We start from the raw sequence: 22,425 nt of genomic DNA, 5'->3' as shown, positions 1-22,425 counted from the left end.
TCCTTCTGTGCGGGCCTAACAGGATGGCTCAGATGGCCTGTGGCAAGAGTCTTGCAAGTGACTTCCCAGGATTATCACAGGAAATGCTAAGGAACAGGAGCTGCTCAGGGAAGAGGCACCCATCTCTAAGTGCTGCCTTACCGTATTTCCTCCCCACCGCAGCTGGCTCCCTATCAGGGGCAGCCAGAGAGCATTCGTACCTGGCGGGGAATCAGATACCATACTCCTCAGTTCCTCTGTGTGATGCAGCTTGGATGTGGTTTCCTGATCACCAGAAATTCTCTTTTTTTTGGCTCAAATGAAGGGTATTTCCAGGGTGTAGTTGAAGAGGGAAGAAAATACAGGGTGGGGCAAAAGTAGGTTTACAGTTGTGAGTATGCGATAGAGTTTATTCTTGTATCATTTATTAATTATTGTATTTTTTAGGTATGTTACAGGCTTACTTTAAACCATTTAACTTATTATGCTCCAAAGTAACTATAGTTTACTGTTGGTAGTATAGCAAATTATGAATAGCTTTAATTGTGTGTTTAAAAGTCATTTCACAAGCTTAAGTCTGGATATCAGAATTTAAGCAATTCCTGAAATGTATGAATGTCCCCTTAATATATTGATTACAAAAAAACCCCCTACTTTTGCCCATCCCTGTATATCTGAGCTGTGATCAGTTAGTTGATGTGTCAGTCCTGATGTTCATGAGAAAGAGTGCGTGTAATACGCTGGACTCTGGGCTGAAGTGGAGCTGGATATAGTCTCTGTCTGTAGCTCTTACTGTTGTCTACTTAACTTCTCTAAGGCTTTATTTCTAATCGTGAATGGAGCTACCTTGTTGGTACTCTTGTAAAGATCAACAATTTTAAAAAATACCATGTTCATAGTGCCCATTCATTAAATGGTAACTTCTACTGCTGCTTATTCTCATTCTTATTGTAAGAATATGTTATAGGCATTTAAGAGAAAGCAGATTTCTTTTGAACACAAAATGTACATGCCCAGATAATCTCTTTCACATAGGCATAGAAACATTAGTGATGCTGTGTCTAAAATGATGAATGGAAGTGTAATTGATTTCATGGTATTATGTAAGTAAAATATCTGAATTTGCAGGCACATAATTTGTAACCTGATGTTTCTCCCTGCTGATCGTCCTCTTGTGCTGGAGCCCTGTAGTCACAGGCAGTGTCTCAGCCAGCCACTCAGAAAGAAATAGTCAGCTCCGTCCCAGTCGTGTTCTTCCCTTTGAGGCCCTGTTTAAACTGTTTTACCCCAGGCACTTCCATCTGAGATATTTCCAGACTTCAGAGCACCGTCAGCATTCATAAATGTAGAGTCCTGGGTCCCCTTACTAGTTATTCTGATTAGGAAGAAAAAGGATGGGGCCAGGAATCTCAATTTAAAAGGCCCCCAAGCTGACTCCGATGCAGATGGGCAAGCTTTTGATAAAACACTGCTCGGGTCTATCCAGTATGCAACCCTGCCTCCTTTTATACATCTTTCCTTCCCGCTTTCTTTGAGCTTTTTCGAATACTGTCTCTTTCGTTTACTTCTGCTCATTTTTGATCCAGTCCCCTGTTCCCACTCTAACAACATCCCCATCTCCTTTTTCCCATCACTAGAATTATGTTTAGAAATGCTTCAAATAATCTTTCCCTTAATTAATTACATGTAATTCATATAACCGGTAGTTCTTCGTGTAAGTCACATAATTCCTGTGATTTGTGTTAATAGGAACATCAGTAAATGTGAACTTACTTCACTAATAGAACCTGTATCTCCACAGTAGTTCTCTTCTGTGTCTGTGGCCCTGCACTGCCTGATTGTCTTCCAAGATGTAAAACACATATTTGGTTATGATTAAATTTTGTTATTAAATTTAGGGTCCCACCACCTGGAATGGAAACCCACATACCAGTTCTCTTTCTTGATTTGAATGGTAAGTACGCCTCTAACATTCTAGGGGCTATCGGATTGAATTAAAGTCTGTAATCTGTTCAGATCCACATGATGGTGATCCTTACATCACTATTCCAATTACTCATATGCTGCACCTAAGTGGCATTTTTAGTTCAACCACATATATATGGCCATGACAGGTAGATCACTAGAAGAGAGATGTGGATATTTAATCTTAAAAAGAGAGCACTTGGAAGATTGAGAATTTCATATAGGAACATTAAAGCAGTAATTGCTCTGAAACATTAACAGACATAGAAATTACCTCAGATTCTGAATCTTTAGGCTTTGCAAGGGCCCAGGCATCTGCATTGTGTCCTTTGCTCTCCACCACAAGAGAGCTGATGTCAGAATGTGATCACACATTCACCCTGCATTAAGGGTTGTGCTTTACTATAGCAGTACATCAAACCTGGGTGAACCTAGAACAATGGTTTCCAATATGTTTTAGCAGTAAAATACATTTTCAAAATGCAATCTTAAATGGAACTCCATGTGTAGAATACAAAAGCAGAGTTGCTGAGTTTGGGGATAGGCAGGCTCTGGCAGGTCCTTCTACTGGGCCCTTGCGATCCTCAAAACACAGCCTCAAAACCTCTCTTCTGGAGAGAAGACTGATAATGGATGGGTGAAAAACATGGGAAGACTGTGTTTGCCTCTTCATATGAAGAATGTTTAAAAAACATAAAGGTAGACTGTGCCTCCAGAAGTGGGGTGTTCCCCATTATTAGAGGTGCACAACCAAAAACTGGATGACCACTTACAGAGATTTGTGAAGGGTAAATCCCACTTTTGGAATCGCAGTGGAAGAAGATGATCAGATTTCTCCCAAGTGCTCAGAACTTTGATTCTAAATTGATAGTTGAACTTCTCAAATCTCTAATTTAGCATAAGTTATGTAAGTAGGACAACAAACCTAACACTAGGTTACAGAAGGAAATGATATCAGAAAGCAACAAAATTTTGGTCGTGGGCTCGATGAGAGCATCGTCCTGCTACGCCAAGACTGCCGTTTCAGTCCCTGGTCAGGGCACATCGAGACATGGCTGGGTGCAGCAGCAGACCAGTGCTTCTCTCTCTCGGTCCCCCTCCCCCCACTTCCCCTTTCCTCTTTCTCTCGAAAATCCATAAATTAAAAAAAAAAGAGAGAAAAAAAAGCAGCAAAATTTTAAGCTGTATGTAATAAAAACTATTTGCTCCTAGAACTACATACAGAATATATTCAGTCCATTTTGTAGGAGACTCACAAAGGTACCTTTTTGGCCCCATACTTGTTTCTGTAAAGGATACAAGCTGTTGTGAGTATTGAAGTCTCTATATCAACTGCAGCATAAGGAATGAAAGAAAAAAGTTTAAATGTGTCACATGAAAACTTCATCTCTTTGGTCTTTAATTAAAAACTGACTTTTTTCCCCCCACTTTTGTTTCTGTGCCCTGGCTTGGTTAGCGGATGACCTCAGTGCCAATGAGCAGCTTGTGGGCCCGCACGCATCGGGCGTGAACTCCATCCTGCCCAAGGAGCACGGCAGCCAGTTCTTCTACCTGCCCATCATAAAGCACAGTGATGAGGAGGTAATTGGCCCCTACGCTTCTCTTTGAGGACTTTGTATTAGTGCATATGCTGGTGGGCCTGTCTTCCAATTAAATTACTACAGTCTGCTTTAGGGAAGAGGACTAGGAACTTTAAAAAATAGAACTTGTGGGTTGTCACTCAAAAAAGTGAGGAGAAATACTATTCAGTTGAGCTGCACGTATTTTCTTTCTCTAGTGGGTGATATAAAACTGCAGTACCTGACTTGCCTCTTGTTTCCTGCTCCCCATCCTTCTGCCATTTTTAGGTTTCAGCCACCGCCTCTTGGGACTCCTCGGTGCATGATTCCGTTCACTTGAACAGGGTCACTCCCCAGAATGAAAGGATTTACCTGATAGTGAAGACCACAGTCCAGCTCAGCCACCCGGCTGCTATGGAGTTAGTGTTACGAAAACGGATTGCAGCCAATATTTACAACAAACAGGTAGTAACTGGACCTGGTTCTGCAGTTGCATATATAAGCTTGGAGTTTTTCCTTCTGTCACAAAGTTTAGTGTTTTGTGGTGTTAACACAGTGGGTGTGCAGATTGTTACCATACTGGCCAAGTTACAGCCTGATTCTCATTCATCTAGAATAATGGGGTCTGAGGGTAGCAGAATTAATGTCACTTGCAAGGACTTTTCCACCTTTACCAATTTGAGACCCATGATCCTAGGAGGCAGAGGAGCTATGAGATTTCACTTTCAAAAGGGTTAAGTGCCAGATCCAAGAGGATTAGTGACAAAACCAGGACAAAAATGCAGGCTCCAACAAATCCCTGTCCAAATGTCTTCCCCAGACCTCATCTCAGAGGTACTGTCGCAAAACTGATCCTCTAGTTTTCTTCTGACTGTGCAAGGACAGACCAATGAAACCCTGATATGATCAAAAGAAAGGCAGCAAATGGGAGAGAGAAGCATCCCCCGTGCACACGCACACGCACCCTACATAGGCCACAGATTCTGTAGTCTGCCCAAATAACAGCTGGACATCATTGTCCCTTAGGGGTGGACACAGATTTTTTCTGTTCCATTTTTTTTCTATTTTGAGTATTGTGTGTGTGTGTCAAAACCAGTGATTAGTAATACTCTTACAGTTTGTAAAATACTAATAACTTATACTTTCACATCGCTTAATTCAATTTTCTTTTTCTACCAGAGTTTCACCCAGAGTTTGAAGAGAAGAATGTCATTGAAAAATATATTTTATTCCTGCGGTGTAACCTATGAAATAGTATCCAATATACCAAAGGTAAAATATTTATTACTTTTTTTAAAAAGATCACAATATAAGTAATAGAGAATGTTAATTCTCAAAACTTTTAAATCATTTTCTCACCACAGTTTTGATAAAAGATACAGTTCATGTAAAAGTATAATATTTGTCTTCCTGTCACCTTAGGCAACGGAGGAGATTGAGGACCGGGAAACGCTGGCTCTAATGGCAGCAAGGAGCGAAAACGAAGGCACGTCGGATGGAGAGACGTACATCGAGAAGTACACGCGTGGCGTGCTGCAGGTGGAGAACATTCTGAGCCTTGAACGGCTCCGGCAGGCAAGTGACTGGACCAGAGGATTCGTCACCAGACTTCACCCCAAATGGACAGAGATGAATTTATTTACCAAACTCTTTCTGGCTCAATCTATCTGAGAAGGGAAATTTGAGTAGAGATCTCATTACACAAAGCAGTTACTTTGACAAAACAAAAGTTCAAATAATGACTACATTTTATTGAATACCTTTTACTTAAGCATGGCACTTAAGTCATTTAGATACATTAGTTTATTTAATCTTCAACATAATCCTTGAGGTAAATACTATTATAATCCCCATTTTTAAATGAGAAAATGGAAGGTAACATGTTAGCTGACCTGCCCAAGGGTACACATCTGGGAAGTGGTACAAACTCAGATGTAAACCGAGAGAGCTTGTCTCTGAAGTCCACATGCTTAACCACATACTAGTACTGGTTCCCTGATTTTCTGATCCAGGTTAACGTCATGGCAACAGCATGACATTCAGGTGAAAACCACTGGATGGGGGACTCTGAGATGGAAGGTGTCATTTCTTAGAAGCAGGAGTTGAAGTTATGGAAAGTGTGTCTTGAGCAACCAGAGGACTGAGATTGGCATCTGTCAGAAAAACCTTCCTTCAGTGAAGTGCCATCTAGATTGCTGCATAAGTAAAACACTAACAGCATAAAAGTTCATTGTCGTTTTTAAAGTGAGATATATAGCTAGAGGTATTTTTCTGTGTTTCCTCTGCCCACCTTTAAAAATATCTACAATGTATAAATGTCTATTCAGCAGTTTTCATGGTTTTATTCATGGAAAAAAATGTCTTTTTGATGGATTAAGTAAAAAAAGATGAGTAGTTACAAAAAGTTTCCAATTTTGTAAATATGGGGGAGTAGGTGACATGTAGGATTGAAATGATCTTTATTTCTGTATTTTCTAAGTTGTCCACAAGAAACATATTATTTCTGCTATCGAAGGAGGAACATTAATGTTGTCTTCAAATTTCCAGGCGGTTACAGTCAAAGAAGCACTTTCCACCAAAGCCCGGCACCTGCGGAGGAGCCTCAGCACACCGAATGTGCACAACGTGAGCACACCCCGGCGGGGCTGGGGCTCACCGGGCGTCTCAGGGGCTGGGGAGTGGCACAGGCAGGAACCTGAAGTCAGGGTTTATAGGTACGAATAGAACATTTGGCACTGGTGTGGGCGTGCTGAAGTGCCACACCTGCTCCTCGGCCCTAGGGAAGCACATCAGAGAGCCCAGCTGCGGAACACGACTGGGCCTTTAGTGGGATCTCACAAATACTGGACAGCAGAGAAAACGAAAGAGTGAGAGCTGCTATGAGGAGATTTGTAGCTCTCATATTTAAAAGAACAGTAACTAATAATAAGGGAAATATCTGTCTTACAAAGGAAAGAGAAACCACCTATGAAGTATTTTACCCCCTCCCACACACACACACATACAAATTGTAGCAAAATCTGATCAAGGCTGTAGATCTAACTACTAATATTTACAAGGGTTAGAGGAAAATGTTAAATGACACCACAGGGATTCAGTCAGCAAAATCCCAACTGCAGGAACTTTACAGAAAGAGTGACCTAGAGAAAAGGGAAAACTCATAAATTAAAGGAGACAAGATATATCCAGTTGTAATGTATGAACTGTTTGGATTTGGCTTCCAAATTAATTGTGAAAATGGTTATGAGACATTTGAACACTGATAGACCATTTAGGAATCGCTTAACTTTTTAAAATGTAATAATGGTATATGGTTGTGGTTTTTAAAAGGGGAGGAGGAATTACTTATTTTTAAGAGATTCATATAGAAATACATTGGATTTTTTTAAAGTTAGAAAAATCAGAATATTTTTTAAAATAAAATGATAAATATTGAAGTAGAATTATAAGTTCAATAAAGAAGGAAATAATAAAGATCAGACAGAGTTGTATCAAAAAGAAACTGAAAAATGGGTTTTTAAAGACTGGTCAAATAGATTGCTTACAGTGATATGGATTAGGGCAGGAAAGAAAATATGAAAGAAGATACAAATGGTGGAAATACAAAGGGCCTTATCACAAGAAAGAGAACAGAGACTTAAACATCATAAGAGCAAACCATGAATATTATGTCATTAAATGTAAAAGGTTAAACAAAATGGAAATTTCCTGCAAAGCACAGAATCAAAAAGAAATAGGAAATCTGAATCCAGTTATCACTACAAAGAAGACCTCACCTCATGCGGAGACTGTGTTCGTTTTTGGGAATACACAATATCAAAAAATTGGCACATCTCCTGAAACTGATCTATAAATTCCCAACATAATTTCTTTTAGGGTTTGATAATATGATCCTAAAATTTTAACGGAAGAGCAGAACTGAAGATGCATGTACCTTGTCTACAGCCAGGGAGTCCATGCCTTAATGTATGCTTGGAGATTCTCATGGATACATGGGGTGCCTTTAGAACCAAAGGATTCTGGAATAATGCACATGTCAATACTGCTAGCAGGCAGACAGAGTGGTACTCAGGGGCAGCAGCAACAACATTTATTTCATCAAAGTTCATAATAAAAACAAACTAGAAGCAACCTGGATGTCCATCTAGAACACAACAAATTATTAGACTATTGAGGAAGACTGTGTAGTAAGATACCATTTATATGAATTATAAAAATATGCAAAATAATGCTATATATTGTGTGTGTGTGTGTACATACACACACACATAATTATATAAAACCCGTATGGGAATAATAAGCCCTGAATTTAGGGTAGTCATTGCTCCTGGGGAAGGAAGAGAGAAAGAAGAGGAGAGATGATCATCCAGGCTTCACCTACATATGGCGTCATATTTCTTTACCTATACATAAAATCTATGTAAAATATATAAACCACATTGGTAAAACTGTTTATCTCTTACAGGTCTCCTCCAGTCGACCAGACCTCTCTGGCTTTGATGAAGATGATAAGGTGTGTGCCTTTGGGCATGGCTAGGTTATTAGCAGTCTCTTAAGTCTGGAAAGTTAGGATATCTTAGTGGTTCACTCTTTCTGGACTTTCTATCTTAATCTTATGCAGAGCATTGTCTCTACATGTCCCCTTCCAAGTTCAAATACTTGATATGAAATTGCTGTCCACTCTGAATGTTACACTGTTACTTAGCACGATACTGCTTTTTATACTAGGATGATAGCACACACAGTTGAACAGCAGTGTTTATAGGTCTAACTCTAAATGATTTTAGAAAGCATTGCATCCACCCTTGCAAAATCACAATTATTTCAAGTGAGTAAAGTTAGGGATTTAAAATCAAGGGCATTTGCAACATCATCTTATTCAGCAAACATTTCATAACCATGTATATTGCATGTTAAGTTACTAAGCTAGGGACTGTGGCTGCTTCAGAGTATAAATACAGATTATGTCCTCAAGAAGCTTAAAAGTTAGTCCTTAGAGGCAATGAACTCCTGAGAATTTGAAGTAAGTAAATGAGCTTATATGAGAGGAGTTGTCTCCCTTGAGGATATCAATATCTTATGCCAATTTGACACTTTTAAATCTCAGGTATACATAGAGTAACCATATCACCTAGTTTACCTGGGGCAGTCCCAGCTTATACCTGCTACCCAGAAAAAATTACTAGTGGAACAGTTTCCTTCTGAAAAGTGTTTCAGTTTGGGCTTTAAATTAACCAGCCTCCTTAGATACACACCAAATTTATAAACGTGGCTGCTTCTGGGGAGGGAGGAAGATGAATGGAACCTGTAGGCCACTCTGTTCATAATGATTTTATTAAATCTTGAACAATACAATAAAGTATTAACATTTATTCATTCTAGGTATACCTTGGGTATGACAGTATTTGTCATATTTAGGACTTTTCTACATGTTTAAAATCTGTCATAACAAAAATAGGAGAGTACATACTGCCATCCCATTAAAGTACAGGAACAACTCAAGTCTGGGCTTCCTCTCTCATTTTAGAGGGACTGAGTCACAGCTGAACCGTCCTTTTCCCTCGTAGGGTTGGCCGGAGAGCCGGCTAGACATGTCCGACTACAGCTCCAGTTACCAGGATGTCGCGTGTTATGGGACTCTGCCCAGAGATTCACCTCGAAGGAGTAAAGAAAGTAGCGGTGAGATTGTTGTTCTGTGTTATTTCTTTATAATTGCTCAGGAAGGCACTGAGTAAAGTCCTTTTATAGAGGGCAAATAATAAGATAGCAGGCTGAAATTCTAGTTTGCTGGGTAGTCCTAAACTATCTTCTTGATTGGAACATATCGTGTTCACTTATTTGATTTCTTTTTGCTGTGTATCCAATGTGTCATTCAAATAATAATAATAAGCCTTTTGTGTAACACTTCAGAATTTTCAAATCACTTTTCATGCATCATTTCCTGAGTTGGAAGTCACAAATCTTACTACATTATGGTAAGACTTCATTCTTCACCAAAAAAATATCTACTTCTGTCATGTTTTTGTACTCAAAGGATTTTTTAGAGCATGTCTCTTTGATTCCTAAATTTTAAAATGACACCAGAAATAAATTTGATTCGTGACGTTATTACCTAAAAATGCCATGAAGGGGACACATTTTGTGGATAAGTAAATCAGTTCTATTATTTTACACTTCAGTTTACTTAAGTTCCATTGTACCAGTGAATGGTGGGGGTGGGCGTGGAATATAGGAGGAGGAGAAGAGGCCCAAAGAAATGAGTAGAAGCAAGAAAGAAGATTGCCCTTCCTTACTCATATGGAACAGGTGGTCTTGAGGAGAAAATGGGATTGCAAGGATTTATGTAGTATTCACTCATCATTTATTGAGTCTCTACTTGCTATATGCAATGAAAGGTGCTAAAAGGTACCACTAATACATCTTAAAATTGAACTGTGGAAATGAAATACATAGAAAGTTAGATATTAATTGATAAAGTATCAAATTGCATGTGCATGTAATAAGGGTTCTGAGAATTCAGGGCAACAAAATCAGCACAAGTTGAAATTGGTCTGGTAAGTGGCACTTAATCTGGATCCTGAAAAGAAGGTAAAAAATTTGGTTTCTCATGTTTTTGATGACTCTTTGTGACTTTATAGATGTATCTCCATTCTTGTCTACCTCTGTTTTAATGCTTAGCCACATATTAGCATATTAATTTCTTTGTCACACCAGATGTCCCTGTGGCTAGGTTGTACCTTTCTTTCTGTGTGTTGGTTCAAGTGCTCTGTGCCTGTAAACCGATGCCTTTTTGTCTTCCCCAGGCTGTACATCGGAGAATCCTCATGCCTTATCAGTCAGCCCTTTTAAAGCATTCTCTCCTCAGCCACCGAAGTTTTTCAAGCCCCTAATGCCTGTAAAAGAGGAGCATAAGAAAAAGATAGCTCTTGAAGCAAGACCTCTCCTAAGCCAGGAGGTAAATGCTTGATTTGTCTGTACCATGTAACATAGGAAGGAGTCATGTTGCCTGTGGAGAAGTAACAGTTTGCATTAACAAGTTGCATGCTGGATGTGGACATGTATGCATGGGTCACTCCATGGGTCCTATTCTGAACACCTCTTTCTCAAGCACACAGGGTCATGGTAGAATTTTTTGTTAGTTGCAATTGCTGTTTTCTTTGTTTCTGTGGATTTACAAAGTCTGTTTTATCTTTCAAGCAAGAAAGAGATGTTCTCTAGGCATTTTGAAAATATTAGTCTTTCATTTTTTTAATTTGATAAAACCAGTTATGCTCTTTGCCACAGAATCTGTGTAGTCTTGTCAGATTTCAGTAGTACTTTAACTGTAGCCTGCAAAATTGTTTGCTGCACGACTCACATGTAATGAAAATGTTTGTGTTGCTTTTCTAACTTGCACATACTTAATGTGTATTTCGGCTGTCATCGTCTTCTGTGTGTGATGCATCTGTGTGTCTTAACCTTTGCAGAGCATGCCTCCACCTCAGGCACATAACCCTGGCTGCATTGTGCCCTCAGGAAGCAATGGCAGCAGCATGCCAGTAGAACACAATAGCAAACGTGAGAAGAAGATTGTAAGTTCTGGAACCATTTCTGTCATATTGCCCGGTGGTGGGTTTAAGGCCCTTTCACAACAATGATCCAGATATGTGTATTGGGTCTTCGGTTTTTCTAAAAAAAAAAAAAAAAAGAAAAAGAAAAAAAAATATGACCACTGGTAATGAAATTTTGCATGAAGGTAGCCATGACCTCTGTTTTTATTCTCTAAGTGTTCGTTCTATTTTATTTTATTTTTTCTGCTTAGTATAAATTTGCTTAGAAAAAGGGGGAAAGGCACTTTTCATGATTCTAGACTTTATAAAAAGTAGAACAAAGGGGTTACTTTAGCTAGTATTGACTCTTTCTGATGTGCCTGTATGTATTGGCCAGATTCTGAAGTTAATCTACCTAGAAGAATTGCACTTACTTGCAGTAAGTAATCATGCATTTAGCTGTGGGTATGTTTGCAAGCTTCTTTCATATTGTTTGATGTGATTGCCAAGGTTGTTCTGTAGCTTGCAGCCACACTGCAGCCCATCATCGTCATCCCTACATCCCAGATAGCCTTTTTACATTTGCTCGCCAAACATAATCCACAGCCCTCGGTGTCAGTCTCCCTTCCAGGGTGGCCCATCTGCATTTTATCGCAGGTAGGTTGAAACTCTACCTGTAATACAACATTCCCTAGCATTTGGTTTTCAAATGAAAAATTTGAAAAATCTTTTTTAAAACAATGCATACCAGGCACTGTGGGTTATAAATGATACCTCAATTTAAAAAACAAACAAAACAAAACAAACCCTCTGTATTCTCAGACCTGGAAAGAATTCTGCAGTTTTGTGCCTGGTCTTTCACTCTCATGTGGCCTTTCTTAGATGTTGAAATAGCAAAGCAGCCAGGAGCAAGAGAGGGTTGCTCGCTGCTGATGCTTGTGTGCCGCCTGCTCTGTGGCCAGGGTGTGGGAAGTTTCCTTTCCCAGCTGTACCACCTCGGACCCATTCCTGAAGCTCTTTAGTGTAAGGTCCTTTAACGGCTCTAGAATATGCTGCCAATGCACAGTGTGTGAAACTAACTAGTTCAGGATATGCAGCTGGCCACTCTGCTACATGCATGAAGTGCTAGCAGATTTAGGAAATGAGCTTCTCATCCCTCTTGTGCACTGAGGGAAGAAAAAAAAGTCACCATTTCCCCCTCACCTTTCTGTCCCTCCCTGGTGCCTATGCCTCTGTGTTCTCCCTGCCCCTCTAACCCTAAATCCCCATCCTAATTCCTGCTGGAGAAGAGAGTACACAACAGCTGCTCCTCTGAATCTTAATGAGCTGCTCAGTCACTGAGCTGACCTGCTTAATTAATAAGGGCTGCAGCATGGGGTAGAAGGGCCAGGTGGCTACTGTGTTACCCTCAGATTCTCTGGCTCTATGGCTGATTAGATCTGTTTGTTGGCATGGCCCTTACCACCATGGTGCACAGGCACTAAATTTAAGCCCACTTTAACACTACATTTTGGTAGAGCACCATTAAAAGAAGGCTGGGTGACCCTTCTCGGCTACTTAGAAGGTAGTTTCACTCTTCTCAGAATTTGCCTAGTAGTTATTTTTCTATACTTCCACTATTTTACAATGAAACTATCTCAGCACCCCTCCCTGGCAGAGACAGGACAGAACCAGACTCTCTGGACCTGGGAATTCTCAAGCAGCAGTCAGACCCTTTGTGATGGAACACCCCATGGAGCCTGGGAAGCAGGGCTCGATGGTGCCGTCTTTCTTGCTGGGGGCCTACTTGAGAGATCAGCTTCTACTCTCCTTAGAAATCTGGTTCACAGAGCTCTCTTCATCCCTGAAGCTGTTGAACTGTTTGCTTTATTTCAGATAGCAGTTTCTCTAGGATGTTTTGGTAGATTTTAAGGGCATTACTTGCTTGACCTGAGGTTCTCATTTCTCTTTAAAAAGCTTTAATTTTACTTCTTTCCTTATGAATGGATATAAACTGCATTATTCCTTTGTCCCTAATTCACTTTCTGGTTTTTCTGGTTGAAAAACCAGAAAGTGAATCAGTGGTTCAGTGTGAGCAAGGGAGTTTGAAATCATTTTGGAGACACAATATTGAAACATTGTTCCTTTTATTTTTAGCCCATCTAGTTACCAGAGTAACCTGTAATTTCACATAAAACATAATAAATATAGCTATGCTCAGTCCTTTAAAGCAGTATTTTGTCAGATCTTAGTCATTCAAGATGTGAAGTACATAAGATAAATGCAATGATACACCTTTGGAGTCTTATTTAAGTCATGAAACAGAGAGAAGAGCAGGAAGTATTTCTCCCTCTCTTAGGTTTTGCATACATAGCATTTTATTTCTCTCATTTTATACAAGAAGAAACAAAAGACCTGTTGAGGGACTTGCCCAAGGTCTCACATTTAATGAGAGTGTAAGAACAAAGGTTCCATCCCTCAGCAGAATTGGGCTGACCCCAGTGACCCCATAGATGGTGCAGTCTTTCAGTCACCCTCTGCTGTTTCTAATGGGGGCTTAGCACCATGGACAGAAGTACTGGGGGCCTTGGCTGATAGTCTCTGCAAACAGACCATCTCTCTGATGCAAATACAGTCCCATTCGTAATGGGAGTGAAAATGACTTAAATCAAGTGAAACTTCTTACAGAGTCACTGCTTTATGTGGGTTTTGATTCCTTCTTAAAATCAAGGTGTTTTGTCTGTAGGTAATTATCAGCTGCATAAACTAAATTATAAAAATCAAATCATGAAGACTGTAGCTATAAGGAAGCTTGAGAATGCAACTCCACGATCCAGTTTTAGGTAGCGTTTTCATTCTTTTTTGTCCTTAAGACATAGTAGGAAGGTGCATGGTTTAGTCTACTTTAGATGCAACAATAAATAATATTTCTGGAACAAATTGTCTATGTAACCAAATTCCCTTAACACACAGTTTAAGACAATTAAGTCCTCTCTTTTCTTTTTTAAGACAACTTGATAAACCTTCGGTCTCCTTTTACATGTTAGAAAATATTTCATCTGCACTCAGTTTTCTTTATTCTGGAGTTGGTTGTCCCACTGCTGCAGCCCATGTAGTGGATGCTAGATGAATATTTGTTGAATGAAAGTTACATTTTAAAAGAGAAACAGAATATTTGCAAGGTCATCAAATGTTTATGAGGTTAATTTGAAATGACTAGATAGTAATATTTATTTTTATTTGGATGTAAAATACCTATATGTTTTACATTGTTTTCCACAAAATATAAAGAATCATTCATTAGGGAGAGAGGTTGGGGAGTTGGTAACACCCAACTTTTGCATATTTACCAATCTTTATAAACAGAATTCAAAAGCTATTAGACTAAGTAGATTTCCATTTAAGTATTCCTCACTTTCCAGCCAAATCCTCTATCCATGCTTCTCCAAACCCCTGTAATTCTCAGATTGATTGTTAGTATTTCACAGCCTCCCAATATGAAGTATAATACTGAGAATGGGTGTTGAGGTTGTGTTCTTAGCCATCTTGCTGTTGCGGCCTTATTTTACCACCCTCTCTCCATAAAGTAGCTCAGAAACATTTCACAACTCACCTATCTGCACTGCAACCCCAAGGTGAGGATTGTAAGAACAAGTGAAGCAGCAGCTCTTCTCTGGCTGCCTCTTTACTCATTTAGTTAGAGAAGACACAACATCGTAACCGAAAACCAATCACACGTAAACTAATTCAAGTCCACTGCACTATAGTTCATCCTTTTTATTAAACCAGGGGAGGAAAAGTTTCCAATTAGTATTGAATGAGCACAGAAGAAGGGAATCTTCATATTAGGAGGGAATGGCTTTGTGTTCCCCAACGTCTGAGAATAATGTAGCTGTGTCCATAATAGGTAATAAGATTTAACCAAATGCAGAAAGAAAGAAAAAACACTAAGTGTGAATGCCTTTAATAATGAAGTACTTAAAACTTGCCTTAACAATACAGTTCTATAAGGAGCTAATGACTGACTTCTGCCTCTTTTCTGTAGGACTCTGAGGAGGAGGAAAATGATCTGGAAGCTCTGAACAGGAAGCTGATAGGTTCACAGCCTTATGTACCAGTGGAGTTTGCTGACTTCAGTGTTTACAATGCCAGCTTGGAGAACAGAGAGTGGTTTTCTTCAAAAGTAGATTTGACGAACTCAAGGGTCTTAGAGAAAGAAGTGTCCCGTAGCCCTACCACCAGCAGTATTACCAGTGGCTACTTTTCCCACAGTGCCTCCAATGCCACTCTGTCTGACATGGTAGTCCCCTCTAGTGACAGCACAGATCAGCTAGCCATTCAGACAAAAGATGCAGACTCCAATGAGCATTCTGGACTCTCACTCGTGCATGATTTCAGATCGTCCTCAAACAAAGAGCTGACAGAGCTAGAAAGAGGCTTGGTAAAGGATAAGATAATTACGGTGCCACTCAAAGAAAACAGTGCCTTAGCCAAAGGGAGCCCATCATCCCAAAGCATTCCTGAGAAAAACTCCAAAATATTCTGTAGGACTGGCTCATGTTCAGAACAAGACAACTGCTCCAGAAAAAATGGCCAAGCTGCCAGAGAATTCTGCTCCAAGGAGGTGACCATAGAGTACACCACAAACATCCTTGAGGACCATTCTTTCACAGAGTTTATGGGTGTGTCAGATGGGAAAGATTTTGATGGCTTGACAGATTCTTCTGCTGGAGAGATTCCAAATAGGAAGAACCTACCAAATAAAATGGACAATAAGAGTGTCTCAGATGAGCCACAGGATCCTGGCCAGCTGCATTCCTTGGCAGAGAATGACCAGGTAATAAATTCCAGAGGCATTCCTTGTGCTATCAGTGAGCATACCTAATTGTACACCAACCCCCAGCCGCTCTTCACCTCAGTGACTTAGGAGATGTTCATTAAGAGGTTGCCAACAGGTAGAGCTACTTTGACTCCCTGTCTTAGTGCATCTGTTAAGTTGTATGGGGTGGAGCCTTAGGTAATCCCCAGGGTGGGGCAGCCTGCTTCACCACTTTGTGGCTCTGTATGTTGGGGAGGGGTCAGAGAGAGGACAGTGATGCTTAGGCTTGCTCGGCACTTGCCCCGTTTCTAGTCACTTTACCCCCTTCCCATGTGTGACTGGTGCTGCTCTAGCTGCTGCCCGAGTGGTGGTTCCCAGAGCAGGTGTGTTTGCATTCATTCCAGGACTGTGCAGGCCCTTTAAATGGCCTCTCCTGAGAGACCAGCAGTTTCTTCTGCCACCCAACCCCCATGGATTTTATAGCCAGAAGTTACGAGGCTTTATCTTCCCAGCACTGGAACCCTGAGCTTTGCTGTCTGGCTTGGGTCTGGGATTGCTCACTCCCAAGGTATCCCTCCTGATTTTATCTACCACACGTGAATGTTGGACCACCGCCTGTTCTGCTGGCTACCTCACCAGCACCTCCCCCTTGTAGCTGCCACACCACATCCTCTCCTAATACACAGAAACAAACACAGGGAGGCTGCCAAATTGAGGGATCAAGGAAACATGGCCCAAATGAAACAACAGAACAAAACCCCAGAAAAAGAACTAAGCAAAATGGAGACAGCCATCCTATCAGGTGCATAGTTAAAAACACTGGTGATAAGGATATTCAGAGAACTCACTGAGTACAGCAAAAGCATAAGAGAAGAAATGAAGGCTACATTAAGTGAAATAAAGAAAAATATATAGGAAACCAACAGTGAAGGGAAGGAAGCTTGGGTTCGAATCAACAATTTGGAACATAAGGAAGAAATAAACAATCAACCAAAACAGAATAAAGAAACAAGAATTCAAAAAAAAAATGAGGAGAATAAGATGACTCTGGGACATCTCCGAAAGTGCCAACATGTGGATCATAGGTGTTCCAGAAGAAGAAGAGGGAGAGCAAGAAATTGAAAACTTACTTGAAAAAATAATGAAAGAAAACTTCCCTAATTTGGCAACAGAAATAGACGTGCAAGTCCAGGAAGCACAGAGAGTCCCAAACAAGTTGGACCCAAAGAGGACCACACCAAGACACATCAGAATTAAAATGCCAAAGGTTAAAGATACAGAGAGAATCTTAAAAGCAGCAAGAAAAAAGGAGACAGTTACCTACAATGGAGTTCCCATAAGACTATCAGCTGATTTCTCAAAAGAGACCTTACAGGCAAGAAGGGGCTGGAAAGAAGTATTTGAAGTCATGAACAGCAAGGACCTACATCCAAGATGACTATCCAGCAAAGCTGTCATTTAGAATGGAAGGGCAAATAAAGTGTTTTCCAGACAAGGTCAAGTTAAAGGAGTTCATCATCACAAACCCCTTATTATATGATATGTTAAAGGGACTTATTTAAGAAAAAGGAGATCAAAACTATGAACATTAAAATGACAACAAACTCACTACTATCAACAACTGAATCTAAAAAAACAAGAAACTAAGCAGACAACCAGAATAGGAGCAGAATCATAAATAGGGAGATCATTTGGAGGGTTATCAGCTGGGAGGGGAGAGTGGGGAGTATGGGGGAAAAGGTACAGGGATTAAGAATCATAAATGGTAGGTACAAAATAGATGGGGGAGGTTAAGAACAGTATAGGAAATGAAGAAGCCGAAGAACTTGTACATATGACCCATAGACATGAACTAAGGGAGGGACTGCTGGGGGGAAGGAGGATACTGGGCAGAGGGGAGTATAAGGGGAAAAATGGGGACAACTGTAATAGCACAATCAATAAAATATACTTAAAAAAAAAAGATGTTGCCAGCAGGAAAGACGTGCTCACCTGGGGAGCAAGCTCACGTGTTGCCCAGCTGTCAGTTCATAGGGCAGCAAGCCTGCTTGCATAGTTGCAGAGTAGAACTACGAGGTATACAGGAGCAGTGGCCTTTTCAGTGTATGTGGGTTTTGTTGAATTAAATATTCACTTGAATAAGGATCAGTCATTTTCCTATTCATTCCCTGAGATGTTTAATGACTGGCTATGGCAAGGTATCTGGTAGTATCTGCCATATTTCATCAAATTAGTGATTTCTTGGCCTATTAGATACACCATTATTTTATGTATTAAGGAAAAATACTTCCAATTAAACTACATCATATTAGCAATTATAAGACACAATCCAATTTCAGAGATGTTAAAATGTGGGGGAAATAACGTGCATCGTAGAACTGACAAAATACAATCATTAGGTTAAAAGGTGCTTTGGAGAAGTAAAGGTGAATTCCTTGAGCAACCGAATATTGGGCTTTGGAAGTTGCCCAGGTTGGTTTATTATGTTAATTCTTATATTGGAACAATATGGATTTTTGCTAATATTCCTAAGGAAAATGGCAAATTATATAAATAAATTATCTGCCTCTGCATACTCTGCTCATGCCACCATTTCTACCCATTAAGAGTCACGGTTTTGAACCCACACACCAAGCACAGCGGTGTAAGGGGTATGGTGGTACCAGTGCTTAGCAGAATGAAGAGCTGACCAAACTAGAAAGCAGCTTGGTGAAGGATAAGACAATCCTGGTGTCACTCAACCTCTGTGTCTCACAGAGGAAGTTGCCATTTCAGATTGGTGGATTTTTCCCACCCAAGTTTTCCATACTGTCCCTTAAAATATCAGTGTGTAGTCATTTTTATAGCATACTCATGAACTACAAAACCTATACAGTAATCTCTTCAATAAAAAAAGACTTCATGCCCAATTTAAGAATAATAATAAAGTTACTCATGACTGTTCTTGCAAACCAAACTCATTTGCTTAAAAGTCCCACGGATGGGGACAGCAGTGTGGAACTGACTGTGGGGGCAGCATGGGGTGGGCAGAGGAGGGCAAAAGGGGAGAAACTGGGGCAACTGTAATAGAATAACAATAAAAAAATTATTTTTAAAAAGTCATCAACGTCCTCTATGCTGACTCTTCAGCAGAATCTTCATTCCTGGCCTACATGAGCTTTCAGCCCCTCTTCCAGGAAGTCCGAGAAGGACTTGGACAAGAATTCCAGGGAAATTCTTCACCCTCGAACTGTGCTTCTCAACCTAAATGTGCAACGGATTCCTTGGGGCTGTTGGAAGAATGTGCCTCTTAAAAGCTCAGATTCCCAGGAGTCACTGCTTTCCACACCTAAGGTTTTACTTCCGTGGGGATGGCTCCTGGGTTGAGGTTCCCACAGAGCCCTCCGCAGATGCCCTGAGAGGCAGGGTGCCCGAGGGCTGCACTGTGAGACACTCAGCCCAGAGAAGAGGGAGGAGGGCAGGAAGAATGCCTGGGGTTTGCTTGTGAAAGACTTCTGAACTGTGTGTCCCTGCCAAAGGTTGTGGTTTAAAGGTGGAATTTACAAAAATATCTGTTATATATTAGGACAATGTGGGATTATGGTAATATTTTTTCTTTTTATTGCTTTAGTATTTTGTTATTTTAGTTTTAATAAGTTGTTTTAACACTGTAAGAGTTTGAGAACTTTTTACGTACTAAAGTTTGACTTTTGTTCTTACTCTAATATGACTTACTGTGTGGGCCCAGAAATAACAGTTTTTTGCTTTAACTCTAGGTCTTGCTGTACATTACTTTTCCTAGAAGCGTCACCTTGGGGCTAGTTTTCTCCCTTGTATACTGTAAATTTTAGAGCTGGATTCCATCCTAAACTGAATCTTGTGGGTCCCTAAGGAAGAGCCCCTTGTGTGGGATGGGCACAGTTTGGCTGAGGATGGTCCCTGTGGATGGGGAGGGGAGGGGAGGATCGGGGCTTGAACTCACTATAGCCTCTGAATTCCAGGGAAGCAGGACCTCAACTGCTCGGTGAAAGGATGCAAGCACTTCCTCTGCAGGCCCCCGCGTCTCCGTCTCGGGTCTCCTTTCCAAAGCACCAGCCTCATCTTCATAACATGCAGTGGCCCAGCAGACCCTCAGACTGGCGTGGAGAAGCCATGCACTCCCTGGGCCGCCACCTTCTGCTCCTGTGCGAGAAGAAGCAGCGGTGCTCTGTCACCTGGGTGAACCGACAGCTTCTGCTTCTTCCAGAAAGCCAGAGAACTGAAAATTGTGGATTACTTAAGTGGCAGTATTTGTTTTTTTGCACTTACTATACATCCCACTGTGTGGAAACCACAGATTCAAACAAACTTATTCTTGTACAGTTTTAATCAGTTCTTACTGTAGATTCTGGAGTCAATACTCTAATGTGTTTTTTTTATAAATAATATATATTATGTATATGAAATGTGTATCTATAGTATGTCTGTGTCGAGACAGACAAGACTGCACACTAAAATGCAGAGAAAAGTGGTTTGTAAAAAATCATAAGGTACTGGACTTGGTTACAAAGCAACTTGGGCAATCATGTATACATGAGCAGATGAAACATGTAATTGCCTAAATGAGGTTGTGGATCCCTCTTTGCAAAAAAGATTACAGAATGCTGTTCTTTATAACCAAAGAACTTACATATGACTGGTCAATTTTGCTGTCCACCCTTGTTTTCTGTGTACATACATGTTTGGCTACAAGTTTGGTGCCGCACTGCCCTTGGCCACCAGGCCACGCGCTGCCCTTCTGTCCTGTTTCATAAGCACACTGAAAACTCTCACAGCAGGTTTCCTTGGTCTTCCACCTGGCCTATCGCCTGCTGACTTGACATTGCATTGTAACCGTGACTGGGGCTCTTGGTTCAGCCCAGCAAGGCAGGCAGAATGGGGAAAGCAGTATTACTGTAAAAACACAAGGACATACCAAGAGTTGGATTGGGGTGGGGGGGAGGGTGTTGGTTTTTGTCTTTGTGTGGTTTTGTTTCGGATTGGTAGGTTTCATTGTGGTGTGGTTTTTACTGTTGCTATTGTACTTAATTCTGGACAATGCTGAAGAGATGGAATGAGCTATAAAGTTCACAGGTTCCCACTGCACCGTGTTTGCAGGAGGTGACTGAATACAGATGACCCTGCTGCCCATGTCTTCATTTGTAAAGTTCTCCTGCTAGTGGCAACATTGGAGGGATTATGTGTGCAGAAACTTTACCGAGGTGCTTCATGTACCTGTTCTGTAGATGCCTGCACAGTTGGTCTGGAGACACAGCAGTAAATGTGTGTGTGCGTGAGAGGAGGTGTCCAGCCTGCTGTCCCTTTTCTCTGTAAGTTCTTAGCATCAGTAAATGAATAAGATATTCGAGACTTTAATGAAAAGCTGCTGTTCATGATTTTTGTGTATAGTGAGCTCACTGTAGTGTTTTACTATTGTCTGTTTTAAAAAAGGAAAACTGTAATTTATATTCCCTTTCAACTTTATTGTATTTAATTGGTACAGATTGTGTGTGTCTTTTAGAATACAGATGGTCTAATCCAGATTTTAAAACAGTAGTTGTTTGTCCTTAATAACACTGCCATTATCCAATCCAATGTTCCGCACTTGTGTGTCTAGTGTCCCTGCAGCTTTAACAATCATAATAACAGCCAGCATTCACTGAGGGTTTACTGTGTTCCAGGCGCTGTTCCCTTTAATCCTCACAGCGACAGATGCCCTAGGCCCTGTTGTCACTGCATGTTTGGTGAATGGAAATCTGAGGCAGAGAGGTTAGTGCCTGGGAGGGGGATTCCACTGCACTTCCAGCAGCTTCTCCTCTCCGTGTTCTGTCTGGTGACATGTCATGGAGGGACACGCAGGGCTGTGGTGAGCGTTGGACGTCCCAGGTTGACCAGCGTTGCTGGGAGGCATCTGCAGTAGATAGGACAGAGTGTGCCATTCATGGTCACAGTGCTTAAACTTTTAAAGCAAGTAGCAGTGCTCTGCCATCCATGAAGTAGTAACCAGAGATAGTGTAGTAGGAAAGATTTATCTAGAAAATGCTATGACAGAATCTTTTTAGAAAAGTCTCAGTTGTTTACAATAGCCTTTCTGAAGTAATCAAGAATTAGATCTAAATATTCTAGACAGAAGAGTGTCTTATATGGACTGCCAGGAAAAAGTAGAGAGGGGGAAAAAGCCCAAAACGTTTTGGAATTTTACAAAATAGGGGTTGGGTGGACAGTAGCTTTGTAATATTTAAATAAATTATGACAAATACAAATACAGTTCAAGGCAGAATGAACTACTTTTCATTCCCTTCACTAGTATGAGGTAAGTGGTGGTCGGGCTTTGACCTTGCCCTTTGTCGTTACGACTGCAAGAGAGCGGAGTGGTTTTAGGACATAGTTTATTGGACAGTTAAGTGTAGGCACATATTCAACAGTTAATTTCCAAAGCACATTATTACCAGTGTTACCACATTTGTTTATACTTATTTAGACACATTTTATCATAGCAAAAATATAGGCTTATTACTCTAGGGAAGAATAACTATAAGAATACCATTAGGGTTAGGTAAGGGCAAGATGCTATCTTCTATTAAATGCTACACTAGCC

The 22,425-nt window shown here is 40.6% G+C and overlaps 1 protein-coding gene across 8 annotated transcripts in view; it reads left to right on the top strand.

Moving 5' to 3' along the window:
* Positions 1 to 21,378, top strand: part of KIF13A (kinesin family member 13A) — a 201,556-nt gene extending 180,178 nt beyond the window's left edge. For 4 of the 8 annotated variants that reach the window (XM_045847009.1, XM_045847008.1, XM_045847005.1 and 1 more), the window contains 12 exons: positions 1,878 to 1,933; positions 3,401 to 3,525; positions 3,792 to 3,968; positions 4,683 to 4,775; positions 4,926 to 5,078; positions 6,051 to 6,128; positions 7,969 to 8,016; positions 9,071 to 9,182; positions 10,307 to 10,458; positions 10,970 to 11,074; positions 15,057 to 15,848; positions 19,811 to 21,378. In XM_045847009.1, the coding sequence (XP_045702965.1) occupies positions 1,878 to 1,933; positions 3,401 to 3,525; positions 3,792 to 3,968; positions 4,683 to 4,775; positions 4,926 to 5,078; positions 6,051 to 6,128; positions 7,969 to 8,016; positions 9,071 to 9,182; positions 10,307 to 10,458; positions 10,970 to 11,074; positions 15,057 to 15,848; positions 19,811 to 19,837 (1,918 nt within the window). In that variant the 3' untranslated portion in view covers positions 19,838 to 21,378. Of the gene's footprint in view, positions 1 to 1,877; positions 1,934 to 3,400; positions 3,526 to 3,791; positions 3,969 to 4,682; positions 4,776 to 4,925; positions 5,079 to 6,050; positions 6,129 to 7,968; positions 8,017 to 9,070; positions 9,183 to 10,306; positions 10,459 to 10,969; positions 11,075 to 11,429; positions 11,472 to 15,056; positions 15,849 to 19,810 lie in introns of all 8 variants that reach the window. The other 4 variants (XM_045847011.1, XM_045847010.1, XM_045847007.1 and 1 more) reach the window with 2 other exon arrangements.
* The last annotated feature ends 1,047 nt before the right edge of the window (positions 21,379 to 22,425 follow it).

The sequence above is a fragment of the Phyllostomus hastatus genome, unplaced genomic scaffold, assembly GCF_019186645.2.
Source record: "Phyllostomus hastatus isolate PE091 unplaced genomic scaffold, TTU_PhHast_1.1 phas_contig_524, whole genome shotgun sequence".
In the NCBI taxonomy this organism is placed as follows: Eukaryota; Metazoa; Chordata; class Mammalia; order Chiroptera; family Phyllostomidae; genus Phyllostomus; species Phyllostomus hastatus.
Note: the sequence above shows the minus strand (reverse complement) of the source record. Positions and strands in the feature narration are given on the sequence as shown.